Source organism: Nuphar pumila, chromosome 2 (assembly GCF_984573655.1).
Source record: "Nuphar pumila chromosome 2, dmNupPumi1.hap1.1, whole genome shotgun sequence".
Classification (NCBI taxonomy): domain Eukaryota; kingdom Viridiplantae; phylum Streptophyta; class Magnoliopsida; order Nymphaeales; family Nymphaeaceae; genus Nuphar; species Nuphar pumila.
In genome coordinates, this window is record NC_143250.1 from 9,513,838 (window position 1) to 9,541,178 (window position 27,341).

A 27,341-nucleotide genomic window follows, 5' to 3' on the forward strand; every position below is an offset into this window, starting at 1 on the left:
AAACGTCACTCAAACCGAGGATCTTGTTCCTTTGGGGCATTACAAATCCGTGGAATTTGTTTCCCGATGGGAAAACACATCCTAAGGTGAGCGCTCCTCTACCCTTTTTTATCTTTGTTTTTTCTTTGATGACCTCTTTGCTGGTTTCGTTTGATTTCAGCAATCCCATCCCCATTGCGTGAGAAGGGTATGCGTGTGTCTGTGTTGGTGCTTTTTCTTCTTCTTCTTTTCCAAATCTTCTCTCCTCTCATTTTCAGCGTCCTATCTCGATTCTCAAAACCCACAAATTTGTTGTATATGTTGGTTTCTCTGGAAATCTCAATAGATCCTTAAAACCCACAACTTTCTCCGTTGTAGCATCTCCATCCTCTTGCAGGTTTGCTTTCTAGATTTCTAGAACGTTCTTCGCAACTATTCGTAGTGGATTTGTTGTAAGGAAAGCTTTGCAAATTGCATCCATCTTTCTCTTTGTTTCTCTACTTTTCTGGTTTTGTTCTTCTACTGTCAAACTCTGATCACATGCTCGAAGATAAAAGTTGGTCTCGAGAGCTTGGCGTTGCTGCATATCACCATCATCTTATATTTAATCATCGTCTATATGATTGAATTGGTTATGCTGTTTTGGAGTTGGAAGTTTGCTAGAAACTATACCGAAACGTTTTCTGTTCCATGGTCCAATTTCAATCAGTTATATGCAAAAATAAGCAAGTAGAAAGCGCCTTTTATTCAGCGTTGTTGGAATTTTTCATTGGTTAATTTATGTTGTTTGGGAGTTGGAACATTTGTAGAAATTATACTGAATGTCATCCGATCGGTGGTAGAATTTCAATCATTTCATTGAAAAAAACCAAAACAAGAAAAAATGCTGTTTTTTCGATCGGTGGTTATCGAATGAACCTGAGCTCGTTTCCCACCTTTTAGGATCTCAATAATATCTGAACTTCCATCTTGATTTGTTAGAGTAGAATAATTGGTGCATTGTGTTTTTTCATGGCTTTTCGTAGTAGTCTCTCTGTTCCTGCAGACTTTCTTTCATTGCAGATTTACTAGTACATGATTTTGGATGCAACATTTTCCTTTTTATATTTGTTCTTTTCTATGGTATACTATTTATTGAACCTGTGTGGATGCTCAAGAAAATCAAGAATTGGTATTGTTGGAATCATTGATAGGAGCTCAAATGTCATGGCAGAAAGCAGATACATGGATATGATTATGGATTTCTAATTTAAAAACTTCTTAATGGAGCAAGCTTCTCGAAACAACATACCTACTGCAGAAGCAGTACTTTTGGGAGCTCTGGCTTCTGGTGTCAATGTATGGTCATTTCCTCCATATTGATTCACACTTCACATCTTTATGAATAAGTTTCATCATGTTGAATTGTAACGATTTGATGATGCATGTTTCTTTTCTTTTTTTATCTTTGCTAAGATCATGCTCATTTTGTTTTCAGGCCTCAACTTGGTCTGTTATTAAGGTGGTATTTTTGTCACTCGGTGTGTGCTTTGCTGCTATGCTGTTTCTAGCATTCGCATCAGATGACCTGAGTTTGATTTTGCATGTTCTCATACTTGTTGGTCTCGGTGCACTTCTGTTTATTCTCCTGAATTGGTAAGCACTGGTTCTACTTTTAGCTAGTATGTATATTCTTGAACTGGTATAAGATGCTCCTTTCATTCTCATATGCAATCTTAGTTAATTTAGTCTTGATCTCTCTTTTGGTTTCATATTTCCTTCTTTGATGCTTAAGAACTTATGTGTGTGGATGTGACATCATCTCTATAATTTTATATAAGAATTTCTGACACATTAGTTCAGATAGCCTGTAGAACATGATCTTAAGTTTGAGTTGGTCCATCACAACCATCCTGGATGCACTACTTTATGGAGCTTCTGTCACTATTGTTGAATTGCAAGGAAATATTTTTTGCATGGAATTCACAAGCAATTTTAATCTGCGGAATAAAATGAAGTTATGTGCCAAATTTATGGGCAGATTGGACACATTGGTAGATACTGCAGTGATACCATAAACTTGATCTAGGACAATAATTTGCTGCGAACATACATGTTGTTCTGCACCATAATGCAGATCTGCAAGGCAGCATTAGCCAACAGATATTTATTGAATGGATTCTAGGCCTTCAAAATTGGTTGGTTTACAATCCAAATTCCAAAAGGGGAACATCTTGAAGATCTGGTTACTAGTATTCCAGGTTAACTTATGGAGGAAGCATTATTGATCAAACTGTAAATTAGGGTATATGCTGAGGTAGAACACCATTTGTTAGGTTAAGGTTATTTTGGTCAATTTTCATCAGCGACATAAGCAAAATCTCTATTCTAACATCATGGGAAACCCAGAAACCAACCTAATCAATTGATTTTGCATATGGTATTGCTTTCCCATTGGTTAGACAGATTGAAGACTTGGAAATGTAAAGAAGGGAGTTTTGGCAGAGATTGTTTTCTCATTAACTAAATTGGATTTGAGGACACACGCTGTTTACAATATAATGACAGTAACCTCTAATAAAGACTAATAGCATATGCTACTGATAGATTGCATGCACAATCAAAAGTATCTTATGTACAATTAAATGACTCTCCTCAGACTCTATTTGCTGACAGAGAGGGCAATGAGAGTTTGGATAACTAGTCAGAGAGGCAAGGCAGAGTGATACTGAAGAAAGGAAATTGTTCTGGTAGTGAACTTCTGATGAGCCACATAATATGCTTCTGAAATAGTTCCTTGGCAACATAGCATTTAAGAAGGGTGTGGGGTAGAAGCATACCCATGTCAGTCAACAAAAAGCCTGCACCAGGCTACAATTTCTCTGGTTGTTTGACCACAACATCAAATATAGGCAACATCATACGGAATGGAAAGAGTGATCCTCTCTGCTTCAAGTTTAACATGAAAGCAACGTGTGAAGCAATGGTAGACTTCTTATTCAAGGTGGTTTCAGTGAAACACGATAGCGCCAGCAGTGTAGGCACATTATTTGAGGAAGTCTGTGTGAGAAATATTGTAAATGACTAGGTATCCTTATTGTATGGTTTATAATATAGCTGCAAGTGATCACTGATCACTGTTGACCTTATTGATCTGTCTAAGCACGTGGATACCACCAGTGAAACCCATCAACCAACAAGAAAGTGTCTGATCTACCCATCCGAGCTCAAAAGTTGGCTATGTATCTTGATTAGCATGCTGGCTTGGTCACCTAAATGTTTGATATACTTCATACTTGATGACAAGGGCCACAACTTTAATTGTCATACACAAATTTTTCTTCTTACATCAATTTGAGAGAACATTGACAAATGACAATAATATTTACTACTTGAGCTGATATCTCGTCATAATCAGTATTCTTCTTTGCAAAGCATCTTTCCCTCCAAAAGCACCTTCTTATGCTCCAATCAATGATGATCAATATTCTTCTTCCATCAAGGAAGAAGAATCTTTTTAAATCAACAAAGTTCTTGTGTACTGCTTGCTGCCAGTGATACACAAATGTACTTTTGTAACTGAGACTGAAGAAATGTTGTAAATAGAAAAATGGAGTGAATGATATCGAGTTGTGAAGAATCACAAGTAACAAGCCATGCTGTAGGGTCAGATTTATGTGAAAAATATTGTATCCTTAGTGATGGATCTATATTGAAAAGTTGCCATAACAGAGCGAGAGGTATTAATAATATCTTTATCCTGAGTAGCGTTTGGTCAAGAATTAAGTCCTTTAGAAGTGATATGAAGAAAGACGGATATCCTGCCAGTTGGAAACAAAGTCAAGATATGACAATTGATTTCAATCGGCATCTTCTACAATGTGATCATATTTGCTTGTATTGATTTACTTTTGTCCTCTTGTGATTCTATGTTATTTTTTTCCTGTTTCCTCCAACAGGTGCACATTAAGTCGAGCATACTGAACACATCTATGAGGTCAGATTGAGTCAAATCAACTTTCATCATGGAGACCCCAACTCGATTGTAGGTACAATCAATTATATATAAAGTTTGTGAGCAGATTCATCTCTGATGTAAGCCTAATCCATTATCTTTCTGGATAACTTCACTAACTAGATATTGTAATGAAATGGACTAAATCTAAGAACATCACTTATGGACAAATAAGAGCACACTTCAATCAAGTAAAACACTTGATTGAATAAACCGCACCACCCTCACAAGGGTCAAAAATATGTTTGTTATTGCATAGAGAAACTCTCTAAGGAGTGATAAATACAAGGCCTTGAATGGCCTATTTATAATACAAGAGAACATAAAGGGGGGCAGCACCAACAGCTAGTTGGAGCTGTCCCATCAGTTTGCATAAGGCTGAAAAATACAGAAAATAAGAAAAATAAGAAAATAAAGAATGGTCAGCCCCTAATGGGCTGACACCTATTATAGGAAAAGATTGAAATACCCCTGATGGGTATTTCAATATATATATATATATATATATATATATATATATATATATATATATATATATATATATATATATATCTTAACACCCCCCTCAAACTCATGGTGGAACAACCGAGAGTTTGCCAAGTAGGAAGTGAAATCTAGGTGACGGAAGTGCTTTGGTGAAGAAGTCCGCTAGTTGATACTCCGATGGAACGTAAGGCAATGTGATGGTCTTACTCAGGAATTATTCACGAACATAGTGGCAATATGTTTTGTCCTCTCATAGAACGTATGATTGCTTGCAATGTATATAGCGCTCTTGTTGCCACAAAATAATCTGGAGGGTTATGCGATGTGAATTCCTAAATCCTTCAGTAGTTGTCGCAACCATACTAACTTAGATGTAGTTGTTGTCATGTCACGATACTCAGCTTCAGTGGAAGAAAGGGATACCTTATGTTGCTTCTTGCATCGTCACGAGATTAGAGAATCACCTACAAAAACACATAAACCAGTAGTTGAGCGCCTATCATTCACATCCCCTCTTTAGTCAGAATCATAATATACAATGACTTCTAACGAGGAAGATGATGATAAAAACAATCCATGATTGATGGAATTCTTAATATATCTAATAATTCTCATTACAACACTCATATGTATTATAGTGTGAGAATGTTGAAATTGACTAACAGAGTGAATAGCATGAGAAATATCAGGATGAGTAATAGAAAGATAAGACAAAGCTCCAATCATTTGTTTGTATGGAGTTAGATCTTACAAAGGTTCTCCATCATCTTTCTTCATTTTTGCATTTATAACCTCTAGAGTATCAACCCATTTTTGCATTTGTCCTTTTCAGATCGCTCAATGATCTCTGTTGCATACTTAATTTGTAACAAAAAATAACTGCGAAGTGAGTAAGCCACTTCTATTCCAAGAAAATATCGTAAAAAACCAAGATTTTTCATGCCAAAATTGTCTTTAAGCACATCTTTGATATGATTAACTCCCTGCTTGTCACATCCTATGATTATCATAGTAATATAACCAGTTCTGCATTGGAATACTTAACAAATAACGCAGTGTCAATAAAACAAGATTTAAAATGTAGGTGTGTCATCACACTATTGAACCTATCATACCGAGCTTTGGGAGCATGTTTTAAACCATACAAGGCTTTTCGTAACCAAAGAGTTTTCTTATGTGCTAAATTCAAACCTGGTGGAGAATCCATGTAAACCTCCTCATTCAGATTACCATTCAAAAATGTATTTTTTACGTCCATTTGAAAGATAGGACATTTTTTAATTGATGCTATAGAGATAAGAGTTCTAACAGTGGTCATTCGAGCGACTGAAGCAAAAGTCTCGTCATAGTCTATTCCATATTCTTAACTGTATCCCTTAGCTACTAGCTTAGTTTTGTATTTTTTTAATGTCACATCCCATTTAGTTTTTATCTTGTAGACTCATCTACATCATATAGTTTTCCTTCCTTTAGGTAAGGTTTGAATTTTCCAAGTTTTTGCCTTTTTCAAAGCTTGTAATTCATTATTCATCGCCTTGATCTATTCTTGATGATTTTTAGCTTCACGGTAAGATGTCGGTTCTATATACGAGTGTATAGCCATTAGACATTATCTATACCTTAGTTCAAAGGAATCATAGGATACAAATCTACTAGGAGCTTTTGAAATTCGTATGGATTTTTTAATACTAGAGTGATCTACATCTTGATTTTAAGAAAATCTTTCTAAAGTACATGGTGGATGGTCTTCGGTACGTCGAGTGTAGGTTTGTATGTCACCATGAGATAGATCTATATTATTGGGACTCTCATTTACATTCTCATTTGCATCATGAGTGTCTTCATTTTCACTCTCATACATATTATAAATGTTTTCACACTTTTCATGTTCATTGACAAGGTCAAAAAGAAATGAATAATCACAATTCTCTTGGATTTTTTCTTTGCTAAAACCATTTTCACTTTCAAGAAAAGTAACATTTTGTTAAATATATAATTTGTTTCTTTCAATGTCATAACTAAAAAAGTCGTGTTTTGTATATTACACTTGTCATACCGACTGTACATTGTATATCGGGTCTAGACATTATACCAAACCCGGACCCATATTGTAAATCAAAACATAAATACATGTTTTTAGGTCACGATTTCATTATTGAAATCGTGACAGCCGCATCCCCTCTTCTCCTCTTCTTTCTCTTTCTCTCAAAACAGATTTAAGAGGAAAATCTCACATGGTATCAAAGTCAAGATCCACCTAGGGTTTGAAGTGGCTTCCAAAAGGTGCGACTTGACTATCTCAATCAAGAAAGGTTTCTTATTTCTTCCATCGCTTCTTTTCGTAAGTTTTTTTTTGTGTTTGGAGGATTTACGTCTCACGTGAATCCCTAAAATCATCACGTCTCACGTGAATCTCTATCTCTAAACTATCTTTTTCTTATTCTTGTCTAGAAGGATCCCGTTTCACGTGAATCCCTAAGTTTCACGTGAATCCCTAAAGTCGACCCATCTTCTTCTTCGTCTTGAATATTCAGATCTGGTCGTGCTTCTGCATCAGATCTGAAATATTCCACCTCTGTGCATTCTCATTTCTTTTTACTTGAACCGAAATATTCAGATCTGAGCGTGAAGTTGCATCAGATCTGAAATATTAAGTTTCTGATTGATTTTCTTTTATATACTGTCCAGACTTGATATTTGATATCAGATTTCTAATCTAAGTCTAATCTATCAAGCGTCTACAAGCCATTCCTTCTTGTTGTCATATCTGATATTCGTATAGCATTTTGCCCTCTGTCCACATCATACCCACCTGCGTTTTGTCTGAAAACACAATCAGTTTTAAATTCTATTCAACGTGTATTGTTCAGAACTTTTTATTGCGTCAATCACAAACCTTATAAATACAACAGAAGAAAAAAATTTAGATATGGTTCTCTTTTGAATGTGAAAGTTTCTGATCGCTAGTCTCTTGAAGGTTGCCCAACCTTTAAAAAAAAAAAGGCCGACCAGCAAACTTATCTGGCGGTAGACTGGGCACTTCGTGAATATCTTTGTTAAAACTTCTTTTCCAATTATGGATTCTCATTCTTCTCAATTGAGTCTTCCTTCGAGTTTCCTCAATCAGCTTGTTTCCGAAAAGTTAACCACCTCAAACTTCTTGATTTGGAAGAGACAAATCATTCCTTTTATAAGGAGCCAAGGTCTCTTAGGTCATCTGGATGGAACCACTCCAACCCCGCTAGAATTTGTTATGAGAGAAGAGAAAGATGATAAATGGGCAACTTCAATTGTGTATGTCAAAAATGCAGAATATCTCAACTGGGAAAGGAAAGACCAATCAGTAGTTTCATACATTACCTCTACGTTGTCTCAAGAGGTTCTTGTTGCAATCCTTGACAACTGTACAACCATGCACCTTTGGCAGAGATTGATTTAGACATATTCACAAGTTTCACAGGCGAGGATGGTTTTTCTCAAGAGGGAATTCCAGCTGCTGAGAAAAGACTCCATGACCATCATGGACTATCTAAACAAGATGAAGACTATCACAGATCAACTTGCAATTATAGGATGTGCTGTGCACGACAGTGATATGGTGCAACAAACCCTGAGTGGACTGGGATCCGATTATAATATGATCGTAACTTCATTGCTGTGCTTGCCTGCTCTTCCTACTTTTGATGAGTTGCGAGCTAAATTAATTCAGTATGAAATGACTCTGAAAGGCTTTTCTGAAGAAAACCGCGCTCATACAAATTCTCAAGAAGTTTTTGCCACAGGGGTGACTTATGGTCGAGGGGGGACAAGGGCGAAATGAACACGGAGGATGTGGATTGCTTCCCACTCCAAATATGTTGACCCATGCTCAGGGACAGAGATCTATCCCCACTTGCTTTCTTTGTAACTGTTGAGATTAAGAGGTTTTATGGTTAAGTTTTCCTAAACTAGAGGCTATTTGAATTTTTATTCTAATGAGGGACTTACGTGTAATTTCACTTCTTTGGCCTCTCTCTCTATTTAACATAGAGAGGAGCCCTAATCAAAGAGTAAGTTCTATTGTTTCCTACAACCGTCTCTCTCTCTCTCTCTCTCTCTCTCTCTCTCTCTCTCTCTTTCTCTCTTTCTCTCTCTCTCTCTCTCTCTGCCTCGGTTTCTGCATTTGCTTTCAGGTCGTCAACATGGTATCAGAGCGGTAGACCCCGGGAGCGTGATCGACCTACTCAACAAAAAAAAAATATTCAAATAAAACTGAAAGAGGTGGAAACAGGTGTGTCGCTCCTTTTTCTCTGATGATAGATCTTTGACACGATGAGTGTGTGTCATTAAGATCTGAATATGAAAAGTTTTTGTTTGTTGCTGAAAAAAAAACAACTGAAAGTTTCTGGATGTCGTGATTCTATGCTTCTGCGTGCGCCTGTCATCGTGGGTCGTGAATATGGTTGCCAAGTTCCCTGCTGAGTCCTGAAATTATTCTTTTTTAATAACATGTTGTCATTGGTTGTGAATCTGGGTGCCGAGTTCTTCTCGGATCTTATTTGGCTGTTCACTTTCAGAACATGATATCAGCATGCGTGATTCTTGCTGGTTCGTGATTTTTTTTTGGTCGTAGCATTAGTGCTGTGAAAACAGAATGTTAATAACGATTTCTGTTCGTGGAAGCAGCAGGCGTGAGCAGCAGGCTGTGTCGTGATATTTTTTTTGGCAGTAGCAGGAGTGCTGTGAGAACAGATGTTAATCTGCTTATATCGCCATTTCTTTAATGTTCTGGTTGTCGAAAGAAAAAAACTATAGGGATTCTTATATAAGTCGTGGTCCTGCATATTCCTTCAGATCTGATATTCTCTATCGAAGTCAGATTTCTCAAAATCAGATCATATTCAGATCTGATATTCCTTCTATTGTAGTTGAAGTTGTCTGCTGCCAGATCTGGAAACTGTTTGAAGACCCAACCAGGAGATAGCGTGAAGGTTGAAGTCGCGTGAAGGTGGAGAGAAAAATCTAATGATCGTGGAACCAGATCAGGTGGAGATCTGGATTGCTGAAAGTTTTTTTTTGGACGTTGATCTGGAATTAGGTTTGACGTCAAGTCTGGAAGAAAGTTGTGTTGAAGCTTCAAGGTATTTCGGTGAAGGCCATTAGCTGTCGTTGATCTGCGGAGTGTGGAGCAGGTCTTTAGTGCTATCTCTGGTAGTGGTGTGATATGCTGCCTATAGCAGTTCATTGTTAAGGTGAATGTGATATATTGGGTCTGAATAGTCGTCATATTACAGTCGGTGGTCATGAATCTCAGGGTTTATCTGTGAAATTAAAACTAGATATAGCAGTTGTATAGCTGGTTGTGAATCAGATTTGGATTTTCAGCAAACTGGGTGCGCGTGTGGTTGTAACTTTTTTTTAATCAAGCCCATCATTTTATCTTATGGCTCAAGGGGCTAAACCAGGTGAAAATTATTCCAATGACTTTGTAACTCTTAGCAGGGCTGAATATGATGAGCTCCTTGCCTTATGTTTATCCGCTTCGAAGCCTCCTGGTGCAGAGGTTGCAGGCTCGGCAAGAGATGACCTTCTTGGCCAAGGTGGTAGGTGGGTTATTGATTCTGGAGCCTCTGGTCACTTGTGTGGAAACTCGAGCAACTTTGTGAGTTTAAAATCTGTGACAGGTCAAAAAGGGGTACATCTTGCTGATGGTAGCTCTTCCCCAATTGTAGGGCAAGGAAACATGTCTATTACCCCTACTCTTCAATTGTCGCATGTTCTTCATGCTCCTTCGTTTCCACAGAATTTATTATCTGTCAGTCGATTGACAAAAGAGTGGAATTGTAGAGTGATTTTTGATCCTATGGGATGCACCTTTCAAGACTTGCTGACGGGGAGAAGGATTGGTGGTGGCTATGAGGAAGGTGGTCTGTATTACCTACACCAACCAGAGGTTTCGGCCAATTCTGCTGTTACATCATCATCAAGTCCTCTTGTGTGGCATCATCGTTTGGGTCACCTTCCAGTGACAAAACTTCGTCGTGTCATTCCTCATATACCTCCCTTAGTTTCTCTTCAGTGTGAAACATGTCAATTGGGAAAACATTGCCGAAGCTCTTTTCCCTCTAGTCAAAGTCCATCGAGTCAAAGATTGTTTGACCTCCTTCTTGTCGATGTATGGGGTCCGAGTAGGATTCCTAGTAGGTCTCAGTGTCGTTATTATTTGGTCATTGTTGATGACTTCTCAAGGTTATCGTGGGTGTTCTTGTTAAAAGATCGGTCTCAAGGCCCTGTCATTCTTAAATCTTTGATTGTTGAAATAAAAACTCAATTTGACGTGTGTGTTAGAATTGTTCGCACTGATAATGCTCTTGAGTTCAAATCCAAAGACTTGCTTCAATTCTATTATGAGAAAGGGATTCAACCTCAATTTACATGTCCTCATACATCCCAACAAAATGGTGTGGCTGAGAGAAAACATGGACAAATTCTAAATGTCGCTCGATGCCTAATGATTCAATCCAATATGCCTGTGTCATACTGGGGAGATGCAGTTTTGACTGCTGGTTTTCTTATAAACCGCATGCCTTCAAGTTTTGTAGAAGAACAGATCCCAATCCAAATTCTCTGTCCTGAGGCTCCTCTTTTTCCTATCCCCCCTAAAGTTTTTGGATGTGTGTGCTTTGTGCATAAGCTGGGTCCTGAACGAGATAAACTTGTTTCACAGTCTATTAAATGTGTTTTCCTTGGGTATCCTAAGAATAAAAAAGGATATCGTTGTTATGATCCTATATCCCATAAAGAGTATGTCAGTGCGGATGTTTCCTTCTTTGAGTCTACCCCATATTTCACGAGTACTACTCCAAGGTTACAAGAGAGTCAGGGTGATGTCTTTCCTCTGCCAATTCCTCCTTTTCCTTTAGAGTCGTTCACTCCACAGCCTGTGGCTCCATCCTCTGGGGAGTCTCGATATAGAAACCCTCCTATAGTGTATACTCACAGGTTACCACCTACCTCCATGCCCCCATTATCTCCTTCTCCTGAGGTAAGTATCTCTGAGCATACTGAAGCTTCTGCTCTTGATGAGGATCTTCCTATTGCTCTGCGAAAAGGGAAAAGACAGTGCACCCTTCATCCCATTTCTCAGTTTGTTTCTGAAGTTAATTTTGGGGCATCTATAAAGAATTTTATCTCGGCTTTGTCTGCCTCCTCTGTTTCGCTTCATCACAATCAGGCTCTCTTCGACCCCAAATGGATGCAGGCTATGCAGGATGAGATGGATGCCCTATGCTCTAGGGGCACTTGGGACTTGGTTGATCCTCCAACTGATGCAGATATTGTTGGCTGCAAATGGGTATATATCATTAAATATAACTCGGATGGGTCAATTGAATGGTACAAAGCCCGGTTGGTTGCAAAAGGCTATACTCAGACTTATGGTGTTGACTTTTTTGAAACTTTTTCCCCAGTCGCTCGTCTTGGCACTATTCGTCTCGTTCTCTCTGTTGCAGTGCACTATGGATGGCCCTTGTCTCAGTTGGATGTCAAGAATGCCTTTTTGTATGGAGATTTACATGAAACAGTCTATATGCAACAACCCCCAGGCTTTGAGGTTCAGGGGGAGTGTCAGAAAGTGTGCAAGCTGAATAAGGCTATTTATGGCTTGAAGCAGAGTCCTCGAGCATGGTTTCAAAAATTATTTGAGGTAATGTCGAATTTTGGATTTGTCAGGTCAGCCTCAGACCACTCCTTGTTTATCAAGAAAACTAGTTCTGGAATTGTGATTATGGTGGTATATGTCGATGACATCATATTAACAGGAAGCAGTGCCCAAGATATTTCCGCAACAAAGGATCACCTTCAGGAACATTTTGTTACTAAAGATCTTGGTTCCCTTCGATATTTTTTGGGTATTGAGGCTGCAAGAAACAAAGAGGGCTTAGTTTTGTCACAAAGAAAGTATGTGATGGACTTATTAAAAGAGACTGGAATGCTATGAGCGAAGCCAGCCAACATTCCTATGGATCCCAAAACTCATATGTTCGATGAGAAATCTGAATATGTGGATAGTACCAGTTTTAGATCCTTGGTGGGTAAGTTGTTATATGTGACCGTTACTAGACCAGACATTTCATTAGCCGTGAGTAAAATTAGTCAATTCATGGATAAACCTACCAAAGCTCACTGGGATGCAGCTATGATGGTTCTCAGGTACTTAAAGTCATCTCCTGGTAAAGGACTGTTATTTAAACAAAATCCTTCCTTGGACGTTGTTGCTTACACTGACGCAGATTATGCAGGGTCTATCGAAGATAGAAAGTCAACAACTGGATTCTGTGTTTTTATGGGAGGAAATCTTGTTACCTGGAGAAGTAAGAAACAAACTGTTGTAGCTAGGTCTAGTGCCGAATCAGAATACCGAGCTATGGCTCAGACTGCAGCTGAGATCCTGTGGGTAAAATCAGTTTTGACGGAACTTCAGGTGAACGTATCCCTACCTATAGTGATGGTGTGTGACAATAGGGCTGCTACATATATTGCCAACAACCCAGTTTTTCATGAAAGGACTAAACATATTGAAGTTGACTGTCACTATGTACGTGACTTAATCCAGGCTGGTTATATTTGCACAGATCATGTATCTTCCGACGATCAAGTTGCTGATGTCTTTACCAAGGCCCTTGCGAGGCCTAGTTTCTCCCATTGTTGTGACAAGCTGAGCATGATCGATATCTATGCTCCAGCTTGAGGGGGAGTGTTGAGATTAAGAGGTTTTATGGTTAAGTTTTCCTAAACTAGAGGCTATTTGAATTTTTATTCTAATGAGGGACTTACGTGTAATTTCACTTCTTTGGCCTCTCTCTCTATTTAACATAGAGAGGAGCCCTAATCAAAGAGTAAGTTCTATTGTTTCCTACAACCGTCTCTCTCTCTCTCTCTCTCTCTCTCTCTCTCTTTCTCTCTCTCTCTCTCTCTCTGCCTCGGTTTTTGCATTTGCTTTCAGGTCGTCAACAGTAACAAAAGGGGGCATATCAAGGTGAATTGTTGGTACAATCCTGAAAATAAAGGGAAGTCTGCACAGACGGAAACAAAAAGGAAGTCCAACAGTATCAGAGACAGTGGAGAGATAGAGATCTGTTGAGATCCGCCTTGTCAAAATTGATTTTTAAGCAGAATGATCAAGGAACTTGGTTTGTTGACTCAGGGGCAGCAACTCACGTGACTGGTGATGCAGGTAAACTTTTTAAACCTATTCCTTATTTTGGTAAAAGTAAGATTGTCACTGGAGATGGATCCTACCATCCCGTTTTCCACGTTGGAAAATCTGTCATTCCCATGTCACATTCTACCCTTGAATTTTTTGATGTCCTTCATGCTCCCAATATCAAGAAAAATATTGTCTCTGTTTCTAAACTTGTTGATGATAATCATGCTTCAGTCGAATTCACTCCCTTCTCTGTGCAGGTCAAGGACCTTCGCACTTGGGAAACGTTCGCTGAAGGAAAAAGACAAAGCAATATGTATGTCTTTGAAGAAGCTCCATGTCATTCCGTCTGTTCTACTCATCAGGATTTGAAGTCTTCATTAGAGTCGTGTTCTTTCCCTTCAACAAATGTTTTTAGTATTTCTGAATATAATAAGCCTTTCCTATAGCACAGTTGGTTAGGACATTGTGGGAGTCATTTTATTGAGAAACTTGTTTATAATAATCTCATTCCAAAAGAAAGTCTCAATGTGAATGAGAGAAGTCAAAAGTGTTCCAGTTGTCTTTTGTACAAAAATCATGCATTGCCTTTTCGCTCCATTAATAAGAGAGCTTCAAAGCCTTTTGAGATAATATGTTCTGATATATGGGGGCCTGCCCCAGTTGCCTCTGGATCTGGAAGCATATACTACTTAATTTTTGTTGACAGCTACTCTCGATACACCTGGATATATTTCATAAAAAATAAGTCGAAAGTTTTTCTTTTGTTTCAAAACTTTCTTTCCTTAGTAAAAAATCAATTCTGAGTCCATCCAATTTTTTCAATGTGACGGAGGAGGGGAGTTCTCATCTAGTGACTTTATTTCTTTTTCTTTAAAATAATGGGATAGGAAGAAAGGTGTCTTGTCCACACACACCTCAACAAAATGGGATTGCTGAGCGAAAACACATGCATATTATCGAAAGTACCATGAGTATGCTCTATTACAGTAATCTTCCCATTAATCTGTGGACAGAAGCTTTTCACTCTGCCGCACATGTGATACATAGATTGCCTATGGTTGTTTTGGAAAATAAGTCTCCTTATTACTGTCTTTTTGGGGTTTATCCTAGTTATCATGATTTACGTGCCTTCGGATGTGTTTGTTATGTGTACATTGAACGATCCCTGAGAAACAAGTTTCAGGACAAGGCTCAGAAGTGTAGATTTGTGGGATGTGCAGACGACTGCAAAGGATATAGGTGTTATGATCCCGCTAACAGACGTATCAGAATCTCAAGAAATGTTGTCTTTGATGAACATAATTTTGATCACAAAGCTGACACAACAAATATGTTCGCTACCACAACTGAAGTTTATTATCTTTGGCTGAATTCAGACCTTTTTGCTAGTCCCAATGAAGTTTGTTCTCCAGATTGTGTGCAGCGGGAAGAAGAAATGTTTGAGACTATAGGTGCATCAGGATCACAGAATGGGGAAGAAGTACCATCATCGGTACCGGGCAGATACAAGGGCATTTCCTATACTAGACAAAGAACGACTGCGTCAGGCCTTTTAAATCGCGCCCCAGCAGCTGCACCTACTTCCTCTCATATTCTTGAGATCAGAAGATCCAATCGTATGTGACATCCTATTGATAGGTGGGTCAGCTATAACAACTTCTTCTTGGATTTTCAGCTCTTTTTAACTGCCCTCAATAAGGAAGATGAACCTATTATATACTATCAGGCAACCACTTCTACCAAATGGGTAGAAGCCATGAATGATGAAATGCAAGCCTTGCATGAATGTGGAACCTGGGAAATTGTTCCCAGACCACTTGACAAAAATGTTGTCAGATGCAAATGGGTCTACAAAATAAAGTATAAACCAGATGGAACCATTGAATGATACAAGGCAAGACTGGTGGCAAAAGGGTTCACCCATGAAGCAGGATAAGACTATGATGAGACCTTTAGCCCAGTCGTGAGAATGAGAACTATTCGAATTATTCTTTCCTTGGCTGTTGAACATGGATGGAAGCTGAGTCAGCTTGATGTAAAAAATGCATTCTTGCATGGGGATTTGAAGAAGGAAGTTTACATGGAACAACCACCTGGATATCACGAGCAAGATTGTAAAACACATGTATGCAAGCTAAAAAGAGCTATCTATAGCCTAAAACAAGCATCTCGTTTTTGGTTTGACAGTTTCTCACTTGAGATTCAAAAACATGGATTTTCATGCTCTCTACTGGATCACTCATTATTCATTTTTTAGAAGTCAGAATGTGATCACCCTATTACTAATTTATGTGGATGATATTGTCATCACAAGATCACATCAAAGAAGTGAAAAACCTATTAGGGCAGAGGTTCAAAATGAAAGATCTTGGTGCCTTGCGTTATTTTCTTGGGGTAGAAGTCGATAGTCTGGCTCATGGCTTGACTCTCACTTAGCACAAGTATACGATAGACGTTCTCAGCAAGGCAGGTATGAAAGACTGCAAACCTCTAGGAACTCCAAGTGTGCTCCACCAAAAACTAAGTACTCATGATGGAGACCTGTGTGAGGATCTCACCAGGTATCGTTGTCTAATAGGGATGTTACAGTATCTCACATTCACTCGACCTGATATTGTTTATTCAGTCAATCAAGTGTCTCAGTTTATGCATGCACCATGTACTGGACATATGGAGGCGGTTAAGAGGATACTCAGATATCTGAAAAGGACAATTGGAGATGGGTTGATATATTCTCCAAAGTCGTCTGGCAAGGATATGTGTGAGCTTACTGTATATTGTGATACAGACTGGGCAGGGGATCCAAATGATCAAAGGTCTACATCAAGATTGTTAGAATACAGATCGAATATGGATCCAGTAGAGGATCCATATAGACCACATGTATGTTATATTATAATGTAATATACATTACTAACACAGGGTAGTTTTGTCATTGTAAAAGATTTATAAAAACCTATTTTATCTTAATGAAGTTTAGTGCAGCCATCCCGAATTCAGAGTGGCTGCCAATTCCAAGAAAAGAACGTGCTCTCTTCTCTCTCCTCTCCCCTTCCATTCCTTCTCGGTTTTCAGGACAAATTCTGCCAACCAAAGGCAGTTTTATCATGGTATCAGAGCAGTGTAGGTTTTGGGCGTGAAGAAAAGTTGTCAAGCCCGTGCTCCATCAACGTGAAAAGTCGACAGGTCACGTTACCTTCATCCTTCTTTTCCCTTCTGTTATTTTTATTCTCTCAAGTGAGTCTCTCTATTGCAGATCTGAAATCTTTTCAGATATGCTATCGTCTTACTTCCATTCTCTCTTAGTGAGTTTATCTGTCGCAGATCTGAAGCCTTTTCAGATCTGCTATCGTCCCTTCTTAAATCGAGTTCTCTTCCACCCTCATAAAGTCGAGTCCTGCTACCGTATCTTCTTAAGTTGAGTTCCTTTCAGTTTCATAAAGCCGAGTTTTTTTTTTCTCAGTTTCATTCCCATATCATGTTGTTGTTGGTTTCTGATTCTCTTCTCCATCATTTCTGGTTTCTTAGTTTCATTGTCTATCGTTTCAAAAACATCTCATTACTGCTAGTCTGAAATCTGCCTGTCACGTCTGCCTATTCTCATTAATCTCATATTAATTTTCTGTCAGTCCTTCATTTCAGTTTCAGCCACACTAGTTTTTATTTTATTTTAGTTTCAGTCACTAGTGTCCTTCGGTTGTCAAACAGTCTATCAATGGATACTTCAGGTAATTCGGGTCTTTCTTCCAACTTCCAGGGACAGCTAGTCTCGGAAAAGCTAACGACCAACAATTATCTGACTTGGAAAAGGCAAATTGCTCCTTTTATTCGAAGTCAAGACCTTTCAGGCCACTTGGATGACTCCACTCCAATGCCTCCAGAATTTATCACAACCGAAGCTAAAGAGGATGGAGGATTGCTAAATATTATTCACAATCCTGCATTTGTTACTTGGATGAAGCACGATCAGGCCCTTGTCGCGCACATCACTTCCACATTGTCACAAGAAGTATTGATTTTCATTCCTGATAATTGCACATCTAAAGTTTTGTGGGAGGATTTAGCTCAGACCTATTCTCAGATATCAGAGGCTAAAGTGTTGTTTCTTAAACGCGAATTTCAGATGTTAAGAAAGGGGGCAATAAGCATTATTGAATTCTTAAATCAAGTCAAAAGCATCACAGATCAATTAACCATGGTTGGATATCCAGTGTCAGATAGAGAGAAGGTGCAGCAGACACTGAATGCCTTGGGATCAGAGTATCATGTTCTTGTGACCTCTTTATTATGCTTGCCTATGTTACTCAGCTTTGAGGAATTACGTGCCAAACTCTTTCGGTACGAGATGACTCTGAAAAGCATGTATGATACTTCAGCAGGACAATCATCTACACATGAGGTTCTTGCCACAGGGATGATGGTTGATCGTGCACGAGGAGGACGTGGCAGAGGCAAGGGAACTCCCATCCAGGGTGGACGTGGGTTACTACCTACACCAAATTCCACAGTCAGTTTTTCAAATAATGTTCCCACATGCTATCAGTGTAATAAACGATGTCACATCAAAGCCAACTGCTGGTTCAACCCACAAAACCGGAATAGAGCGCAAAACAATAGAAATGTTGCTACATCAGGAACTACAGGTACATTTCGGGTTAGTGATGATGCTAAGGATCTTCTCCTATTTGCGATGGAAAACTTGAACCTGAAACAGAATGATGATGGAATATGGTATGTTGACTCTGGGGCAGCAGCTCGTGTCATTGGCAATGCAGGTAAGTTCTCTACTTTGGTTCCCTATTTTGGTAAATCTAATATTGTAAGTGGAGATGGGACTCACCACCCTGTTTCAAACATAGGCAACGTCCTCATTCCTTTGTCTGAGTCATCTATTTCTTTATCTGATGTTGTTCATGCACCAAATATAAAGAAAAATATTGTCTCTGTTTCTAAACTTGTTGACTCTACCGATTCTTCTGTGGAATTTACTCCTACTTCTGTCTTTGTCAAGGATCTTCAAACGAAGGAGATGTTCGCTAAAGGAGAGCGACGTGCAAACATGTATGTCTTCAATGAAGATCCAACCTCCAGTGTCTTGAAGCCCAAGTTTGATCATGTCTCTAAAAATGTTTTAAGTATATCCAAATGTAATAAGCCAGATCTCTGACATTCTCGTCTTGGTCATTGTAGTCAAGTCTTTATTGAAAAGTTAATGTCCAATGGTTTTCTCTCAGAGTCTGTTTCACCTTCATTGAAGGATAAAATGTGTCCTGGTTGTCAAGTTTGCAAGAGTCATGTACTTCCTTTTCATCAAATAAATAAAAGAGCCTCTATGCCTTTTGAGATAATATGTTCTAATGTTTGGGGACCAACTCTCAATCCTTCATCTTCTGGAAGTAAATATTATGTATCTTTTATTGACAATTTCTCTCATTTTACCTAGATATTTTTCATGAAACACAAATCAAAGGTCTTTCTTATTTTCTGACACTTTTATGCCTATGTTAAAAATCAATTCTCTCAAAGTATTCAAATTCTCCAATGTGATGGAGGTGGTGAGTATTCCTCCAAAGATTTTTTAGATTTTCTCCAAGATAATGGGATATATCGTAGAGTTTCTTGCCCATACACTCCACAACAAAATGGAATTGCTGAACGTAAACACAGACATATTGTGAAAAGTGCAATGAGTATGATTCATGGTTGTAACTTGCCCATCAGTCTTTGGACAGAAGCTTTTCACACTGCCACTCATGTGATAAATCGTCTTCCTATGCCTATCCTTGAAAATCAGTCTCCCTATTATGTTCTCTTTGGTGTACACCCTGATTATGATGAGTTACGACTTTTCGGATGCACATGTTATGTACATATTGACAAATCCATGAGAACTAAATTTCAGGACAAAGCCTCTATATGCAATTTGTAGGTTATGCAGATGAACACAAGGGGTACAAGTGCTATGACCCTGCCAATAAGAAGGTCAAAATTGTCAGAATTGTTGTTTTTGATGAAAATAGCTTTCTGGAGAATAAAGCCAACCATAGTCGTGAACATGGTGACACAACAGATAATTGGTATGATCCATGGCTCAGTACTGGACTTATTTCACATGCTGTTGAACATACCACTTTGGATCCTGAAAGCATACATGATGAGACGACTTCAGATAAGGTATCGGAAACAGAATGTCTGAGATACAAAGAAAATGTCTACACCAGAAGACCCAGAGAGCAAACAAATGCACCTGTTGGAGAACACATGGCATTATCCAGTAACAGAGAGATGCCAAGAAGATCAAGCAGGATAAGGCATCCTATTGAAAAATGGGTGAGTTATGATAACTTCTCTATGGATTTTCAGATCTTTCTATCCAAGATTGAAAAACATGAGGAACCACTTGGGTTTTGTCAAGTTGTTCAATCTAACAAATGGATTGAAGCGATGAATACGGAGATAGAGGCACTTCATGAGTGTCGAACATGGGAGATAGTTGGTCGTCCCCCAGATAAAAATGTTGTTAGCTCGAAATGGGTGTATAAGATTAAGTATAAACCGAATGGTAGCATTGAACGATACAAGGCACGTCTTGTTGCCAAAGGTTTCACCCAAGAATATGGTCAAGATTACGATGAGACCTTCAGCCCAGTGGTGAAAATGGAAACTATTCGTATTATCCTTGGCCTGGCTATTGAACATGGGTGGAGCCTTAGTCAGCTTGATGTTAAAAATGCATTTCTTCATGGGGATTTAAAAGAAGAGGTCTACATGGAGCAGCCTCAAGGTTATGCAAAGGGAGACCCAAAAGAATATGTATGTAAATTAACCAGAGCATTGTATGGTTTAAAGCAAGCCTCCAGGTCATGGTTTGAAAGCTTCTCCTTAGAGATTCAAAACCACGGTTTCATTCGTTCCCAACTAGATCATGCTTTATTCATGTACAGGGATGGAACCACTATGGTTTTCTTACTTATATATGTTGATGATATAGTGATCACTGGTAATGCTCCAGACCATATTCAACAAATTAAAGTTTTACTAAGTATGTGATTCAAGATGAAAGATCTTGGAGAACTAAGATATTTTCTTGGTATAGAGGTGGACAGACAAGATGAAAAAATGCCATTAACTCAACACAAATACACTCTTGATCTTCTGGCCAAAGCAGGAATGACAGATTGCAAACCTGTGCCTACACCCAGTGTTGTCAATCAAAAACTCAACATTTGTGATGGTGAGTTGTATCCTGATGCAAGCAAGTATCGCAGTTTAGTGGGCATGTTACAATATCTTACCTTTACTAGACCAGACATTGTATATTCTGTGAATCAAGTATCTCAGTTCATGCATGAACCAAAGACTGGTCACATGGATGCCATCAAACGTATTCTTTGCTATCTAAAAGGCACGGTGGGTGATGGACTCATATATGCTCAATCTTCATGGGTAACACCGAAACATGACATATTGGCCTATACAGATGCAGACTGGGCAGGGGACCCAAATGAAAGGAGGTCTGTTTCAGGATACCGTGTTTTCATTGGAAGCAATCTTATCTCATGGAGTAGTAGAAAACAGAAAGTTGTGGCAAGATCTAGCACACTGGCAGAATATAGATCTATGGCAGCTACCACAGCAGAAGTAACCTGGATTAGGCATCTACTTATAGAGATGGGAGAGAGTATCTTAAGTTCAACCCTCATGTGTGATAATAGAAGTGCTATACAAATTGCGTTCAATCCTGTTCATCACAGTTGGACCAAACACATTGAGATTGACCAACATTTCATCAGACAAAAAGTAGCAGACAAAGAGATTGAACCGGTTTATGTGTCTTCAGAAGACCAAGTTGCTGATATGTTCACAAAGGGTCTCACAAGTAATCGTTTTTGGTATCTGAAGAACAAGTTGCACATAGTTCAATCCCATGCACAACTTGAGGGAGGGTGTTAGAATACAGATCAGATATGGATCCAGTAGAGGATCCATATAGTCCACGTGTATGTTATATTGTAATGTAATATACATTACTAACAGAGGGTAGTTTTGTCATTGTAAAATATTCGTAAAACCTATTTTATCTTAATGAAGTTTAGTGCAACCATCGCGAATTCAGAGTGGCTGCCGATTCCAAGAAAAGAACGTGCTCTCTTCTCTCTCCTCTCCCCTTCCATTCCTTCTCGGTTTTCAGGACAAAGTCTGTCAACCAAAGGTAGTTTTATCAAAGATATTGTGTCTTCATTGGAAGAAACTTAGTCTCTTAGAGTAGTAGAAAACAAAAGGCCGTCATTAGATCAAGCACTAAGGTCGAGTATAGATCCATGGTTGCCGCTACTGCTGAAGTCACATGGGTTCGGCATTTACTAACTGAAATGGGAGAAACGATCTTTCGGTCTACCTTGTTGTGTGACAATCAAAGTGCCCTCAACATGTCATTCAATCTAGTACATCACAGTCGCGCTAAGCATATTGAGATTGACCAGCATTTTGTAAGACAAAAAGTTGAAGAAAAAGAGATCGAGCCTGAATTTGTTAATACTGAAAGACAAGTTGCAGACATATTTACAAAGGGCTTAACAAAAAGTTCAAAACCATGATCAACTTGAGGGGAGGTAAAAAAGTCGTGTTTTGTATATTACACTTGTCATACCGACTGTACATTGTATACCGGGTCTGGACATTATACTAGACCCGAACCCATATTGTAAATCAAAACATAAATACATGTTTTTAGGTCACGATTTCAATAATGAAATCGTGACAGCCACATCCCCTGTTCTTTCTCTTTCTCTCAAAATAGATTCAAGAGGAAAATCTCACAATAACATCTATATCCCTTTTGATTTTCAGCATAGCCTAAAAAACACAAGGGATTGTTGTTGGGAAAATTTTGTCATTTTTATTGGTAAGGACAAAACATTTATATCCAAAGACTCCTAACCTATTATAATCGGGAGTTGTTTTAAACAATTTTTCAATTGGAGAGATATTTTTAATATGTTTTGAAGGCGAATATTTGTCTGATAGATTGTTGTAAGGGGGCGGCTTCGGCCCAAAAACCTTTTGAAACATTTCTTGATACAAGAAGTGTTTTAGTGGTCTCAATAATATGTTTATGCTTTCTCTCGGCTAGTCCATTTTGTTGAGGTTTGTATGAACAAGATTTTTGATGAATAATCCCATGTAGACTAAGAATTTTTTTTAATTCTTTTGACACAAATTCTTTCTCAGAATCGGTTCTAAAAATTTGAATATTGGTTTTAAATTGAGTCTTTATATAGCAATGAAATGTTTTAAAACAATCAAAAACTTCTTATTTTTGTTTAAGAAAAAATATCCAAGAATGTCTACTATAGTCATCCATGAACACAACATAGTAAGATACGCCTCCTTTGGATACAACTAGAGCCGGTCTCCATACGTCCAAATGCACTAACTCAAATGGATTTTTAGATATAAAATGTCTTGACCCAAAGGGTAAAATGTTTATCTTACCAAGAATGCAATCTGCACAAACAAAATTTTTTTCTTTATAACTTGTTTTGAATATTACGTAACAATATCTTTAAAATTATACATATCTTTAAGATATTTTCACGCATCACTAGCGAATCAAATTTCGCTAAACTAGAACACTTGTGAATGTCCACACTATTGATGAATCATCTAATTATCTTGGAATGACCCATCCTCCACTCTTTCCATTTTTTCTCATAATCGGAAACGGCTTTAGACATTTTCTCTCCTTGAACAACTTTCTTTCCATTTTCAAATTTGGTGAGAGTGAGTTTAGGTTCATTTTCGGTACCGTCCACCAAACCCCCATAGACCTTTTTCTCATATTTTGTGTTTTATTATAGATCCCACATCACATAGTTTGTATTATTTAGGCGTACGAGAATGGAGACGATTACTTTCCTTTCATTCTCCATTCTTTTACAACAAAGAGAGAGAGGGAGAGTAATGAGAGAGAAAAAAAAAGAAATGCAATACAAGATTTGCTTGAGATGGTGCACTTTTCGATGCAACGATTCATTGTTTTCTCCATGCTCACGATCCTCCTCCTCTTGATGCTGTCACGATTCTCCTCTTGAAACTTATTGGAACAATGCTTCAAGATCAACAAAGCTATGATACAAAATAGACTAAATCCAAGAACGTCACTTATGGACAAATAAGAACACACTTCAATCAAGTAAAACACTTGATTGAATAAACGGCACCACCCTCACAAGGGTCAAAAATATGTTTGTTATTGCATAGAGGAACTCTCTAAAGAGTGAGAAACACAAGGCCTTGTATGGCCTATTTATAATACAAGAGAACATAAAGGGGGGCAGCTCCAACAGCTAGTTGGAGCTGTCCATCAGTCCGCAAAAGGCTGAAAAATACATAAAATAAAAATAATAAAAATAAGAAAATAAAGAATGGTCAGCCCCTAATGGGCTGATGCCTATTACAGGAAAAGACCAAAATACCCCTGATGGGTATTTCGGTTATATATATATATATATATCTTAACAGATATGAGGTAACGTTGTAAAACCTTTTCTCGATGATTGTGCGCAAGCCTGGTTGAGATCTGATAAATGTTTTCCTTAATTGCGAACACCAGCTCTTTATATTATGGTTGATGCACTTATATATTCAGTTTCAAGCTTGCCATGGTTTCTTCTCAAAATCTGGTATAATCCTCTTCATAGCATTTGAGGGTTTTGAAGCATGTTTTCCTATTATGCCTGCTAAACAAGCTAGTAAGAAGAATAGCTTTGTGAGACGGCTATTCATTGTGTGCTGAGTTTGAGAAAATTGCTCTCCTTTGCCAATATATTCATTATGATTGGAGAATAATCGTTTTTTACACCAAGGGACTGTCTAGATTACACCTTTTTGAAAACTCAAATTGTTTTAACCAGAACTGATAGTGAATTTTTTTGGATCTTGCTTTTGAACAATATTTGGCTTTTGATGATGCTTTGTTTAGTTTTCCTAAATTTTTTGTTTGTTCCTCACTGGTTGCCCTTGAAATAAAATCTCTCTCTCTCTCTCTCTCTCTCTCTCTCTCTCTCTCTCTCTCTCTCTCTGCTTCATTATCGTCTTTGGCGTCCTTTTCATAGTTATCATTTGGACATGAGGTGGCTGGGAAAGAAAATTTTCCAATGTTTGATGGCTTTTTCCTACCATTCTCCATGCAATTCCCTGGATGGAAAATGTTCTGAAAACCTTGGAACCTCTTTCTATCGGATGTTTTCAAGAGTTTGCAGCATTTTATATCTACAGATGCTAGAAAATGGTGGGGAGGGTATTATCCCATGCCAAGTGCAAGTGCGAAGGGTGAGACATGACCATTTGGAAAAACTTGGGTGAGGGGTGTGTGTGTGTATATATATATATATATATATATATATATATATATATATATATATATATATATATATATATATATATATATATATATATACACACACACAGAGAGAGAGAGAGAAGGTGTAACATCGGACGCCCTTACGCGACATCCATTGGGCCCACCTGGCATGCCCGATGGATTATTTTTTGTGCAGTCAGTGATTTAGCAGCGCTCTCAAGCGCCACTAATGATCCTCTTAAAAAACATGTTTTCGCCACTGATCTTGCAGGATCAGCAGCGGAAACGTGTATGATAGGCATTTACAATTATATAAGTTTTTGTTTTTTTATACAATTTTATACCTATGTTATATAGGTTCGAGTGTGGGTGCCTTGGGGTTCAGAAGCACCCATGTTACATCGGTATCATCTGATATGAATGACATCATTTCCTGCATTCTCTATCTTCTCTGTAGTGGGATGGGTTCAGGGAACTTGACATGGAGAAGGGTAATGGTGGTGTATGAAGGCAGAATTAGAGAAAGATGTAGATAAAGCAGTATAAAACAGTCCTTCTGAATTGTTTTCTGAAAACTAGGTCTTCTAATTTTTCAAACTTGCAGTTTTAAAGGGAAATCACCTTTTCATAATTCCATCTCTTGGAAGATTTTCCTTGGTGGTATCAGCAGCAGACCTTGAAAAATGAAAGATTATTTGCCTGGCCTCATTTCGCATATCAGCCTAATAGCTCCAAAGTTTCTCTAAAATGGCACACTGACACTTTCGTTTCTTTTTTTCTCTTTTTTTATCATGAGCACCTTAGTTTGAAATAGCTCATTTGCGTAACACCATTTTGCGCATCAGCCAAATAGCCCCAGCATGTCTCGAGTATGGCACTAAGTTGGTAGCCTTTCTTCTTTCCGTGAGCACCTTAGCTTACTTGGCTAGCGATTCATCAGTACCTGCTGAACATTTGCCAGTTTGCCTGTGATTATATGCTAGGGGTTTGAAGTTGCTAGGGCCACTAAATAGGTCAGACTGTGAATGTGGACCAATCTCTGACTCTGAATATCAGGATCCAGGGACCCGGTGTAGGGATGTTTGATTGTGAATCAGTGAAAGGTGAAGATGTCGGGCCAACTTGTATTTGTTGAGTCATATTCCAGAAAATCGAGCTTGGTCCTGATTCAGACCTGAAAAAGAACTCTGACATGTTGGTCTCTAGCTTGTAGGATCTGTGTCCAGGCCTCCATTGAGAAACTGGACTTTGGGCTACATCTGACACATTCAGTCAGGATGTGTGTAGAGCACCAAATGTGGAAGTTCCATGTTGCTTGTCTTTTATGGAGAGAGAGAGTTATGCTTTTTGGAGAACTAGAGTGCCTGAGATTATCAATCTGGTTTGGGTGTTGCAACTCTTTAAGATTTTTCAAAAATAGTTCCATAGGAAACCAATTGCTATAGAAAAATGTTGTCACATCAGATTCCAAATTCTCAAGTTTTTTTAGATGTAAGAGGGTAAAATATAAATAGCCTCAGATTATGTTGGTTTATGTTCAGTCACAGCAATTATTTCTGGTTTACCACAGGTTTCTTTCAGAGACGGGTCTGGTGTCTGTTGAACAACAGTTGGCCGAGATGGGTATGTCGGAAAATGAGCAGACTGAGCAAATAAAGCAAGAATAGGAGGATATATTTTGTCTCGGCAACCACTTAAGCAGATAAGCTCAAAGAAGTCATCTTATTTCACATCAGAAAATGCACATCATTTTGATTAACACGAGTCTTCAGCCCAACACCAATAACTTTTTATTACACATGGAATAAACTCAAAGAAAAGGCACTATACCCACATTTATGTCTACATGGTTGTGCTCTGCTCTAACTCAGCCTTCCTTTCCTTCCTTTTCCTTGGATTTGCTCTTCTTGGTCTTCATGAAGCAGAAACATGAGCAGCAGGGGCACTGGAAGAGGAACTTCATCTCTGCTTAGTTCTCGCTTCTCTCACCACCGACTCTAATTCCTGTCAATCTGTTTTCGTTTGCCCCTTAGCATTAAACCTCCTTGTGCTGCCAGTTTGAAAAGTTGATGCCCACTTTACTGTCATGACAAGGAAGATAAGAATAATGCCAAAATGACGACGTGTGGTGGGTTCAGTGTTTCCACTAAGAAAAACATAAACCTGTGCTTTCTCTGTATTTAAAGTTAAAAAGATACTATTCTTTTTACCTTTTGTGGTTTATGATAAAGGATAACTTTGGTGGCTTAACCCTCTTTTCTCGGTTATCAATAGAGGTTCGATTCTCATGTTTGCTTTGGTCACAGCTGAGAAAGTAGAAGCTTAAGAAA

General features: G+C 38.4%; 2 protein-coding genes across 4 annotated transcripts in view; both read left to right on the forward strand.

Annotated features, from left to right (window-relative positions):
- LOC149844696 (uncharacterized) overlaps nt 1-27,341 on the forward strand; it is a 55,590-nt gene continuing 28,249 nt past the window's right edge. The window contains exons 1-2 of the mRNA XM_089995154.1: nt 1-86; nt 1,457-1,614. The gene's annotated coding sequence lies outside the window, so the exon portion shown is untranslated. The remainder of the gene's footprint in view (nt 87-1,456; nt 1,615-27,341) is intronic.
- Nucleotides 26-27,297, forward strand: LOC149844697 (uncharacterized). 3 transcript variants are annotated; one of them, XM_089995166.1, is made up of 4 exons: nt 26-86; nt 1,173-1,317; nt 1,457-1,614; nt 26,582-27,297. In XM_089995166.1, exons 2-4 carry the CDS (start codon nt 1,243-1,245, stop codon nt 26,676-26,678), a joined length of 330 nt encoding a protein of 109 aa, XP_089851292.1. In that variant the 5' UTR covers nt 26-86; nt 1,173-1,242; the 3' UTR covers nt 26,679-27,297. The 3 variants fall into 3 exon arrangements, with proteins under 3 accessions (XP_089851292.1, XP_089851286.1, XP_089851287.1); XM_089995160.1 differs by lacking the exon at nt 26-86 and adding an exon at nt 259-376 and having other exon boundaries at nt 1,193-1,317; XM_089995161.1 differs by lacking the exon at nt 26-86 and adding an exon at nt 343-376.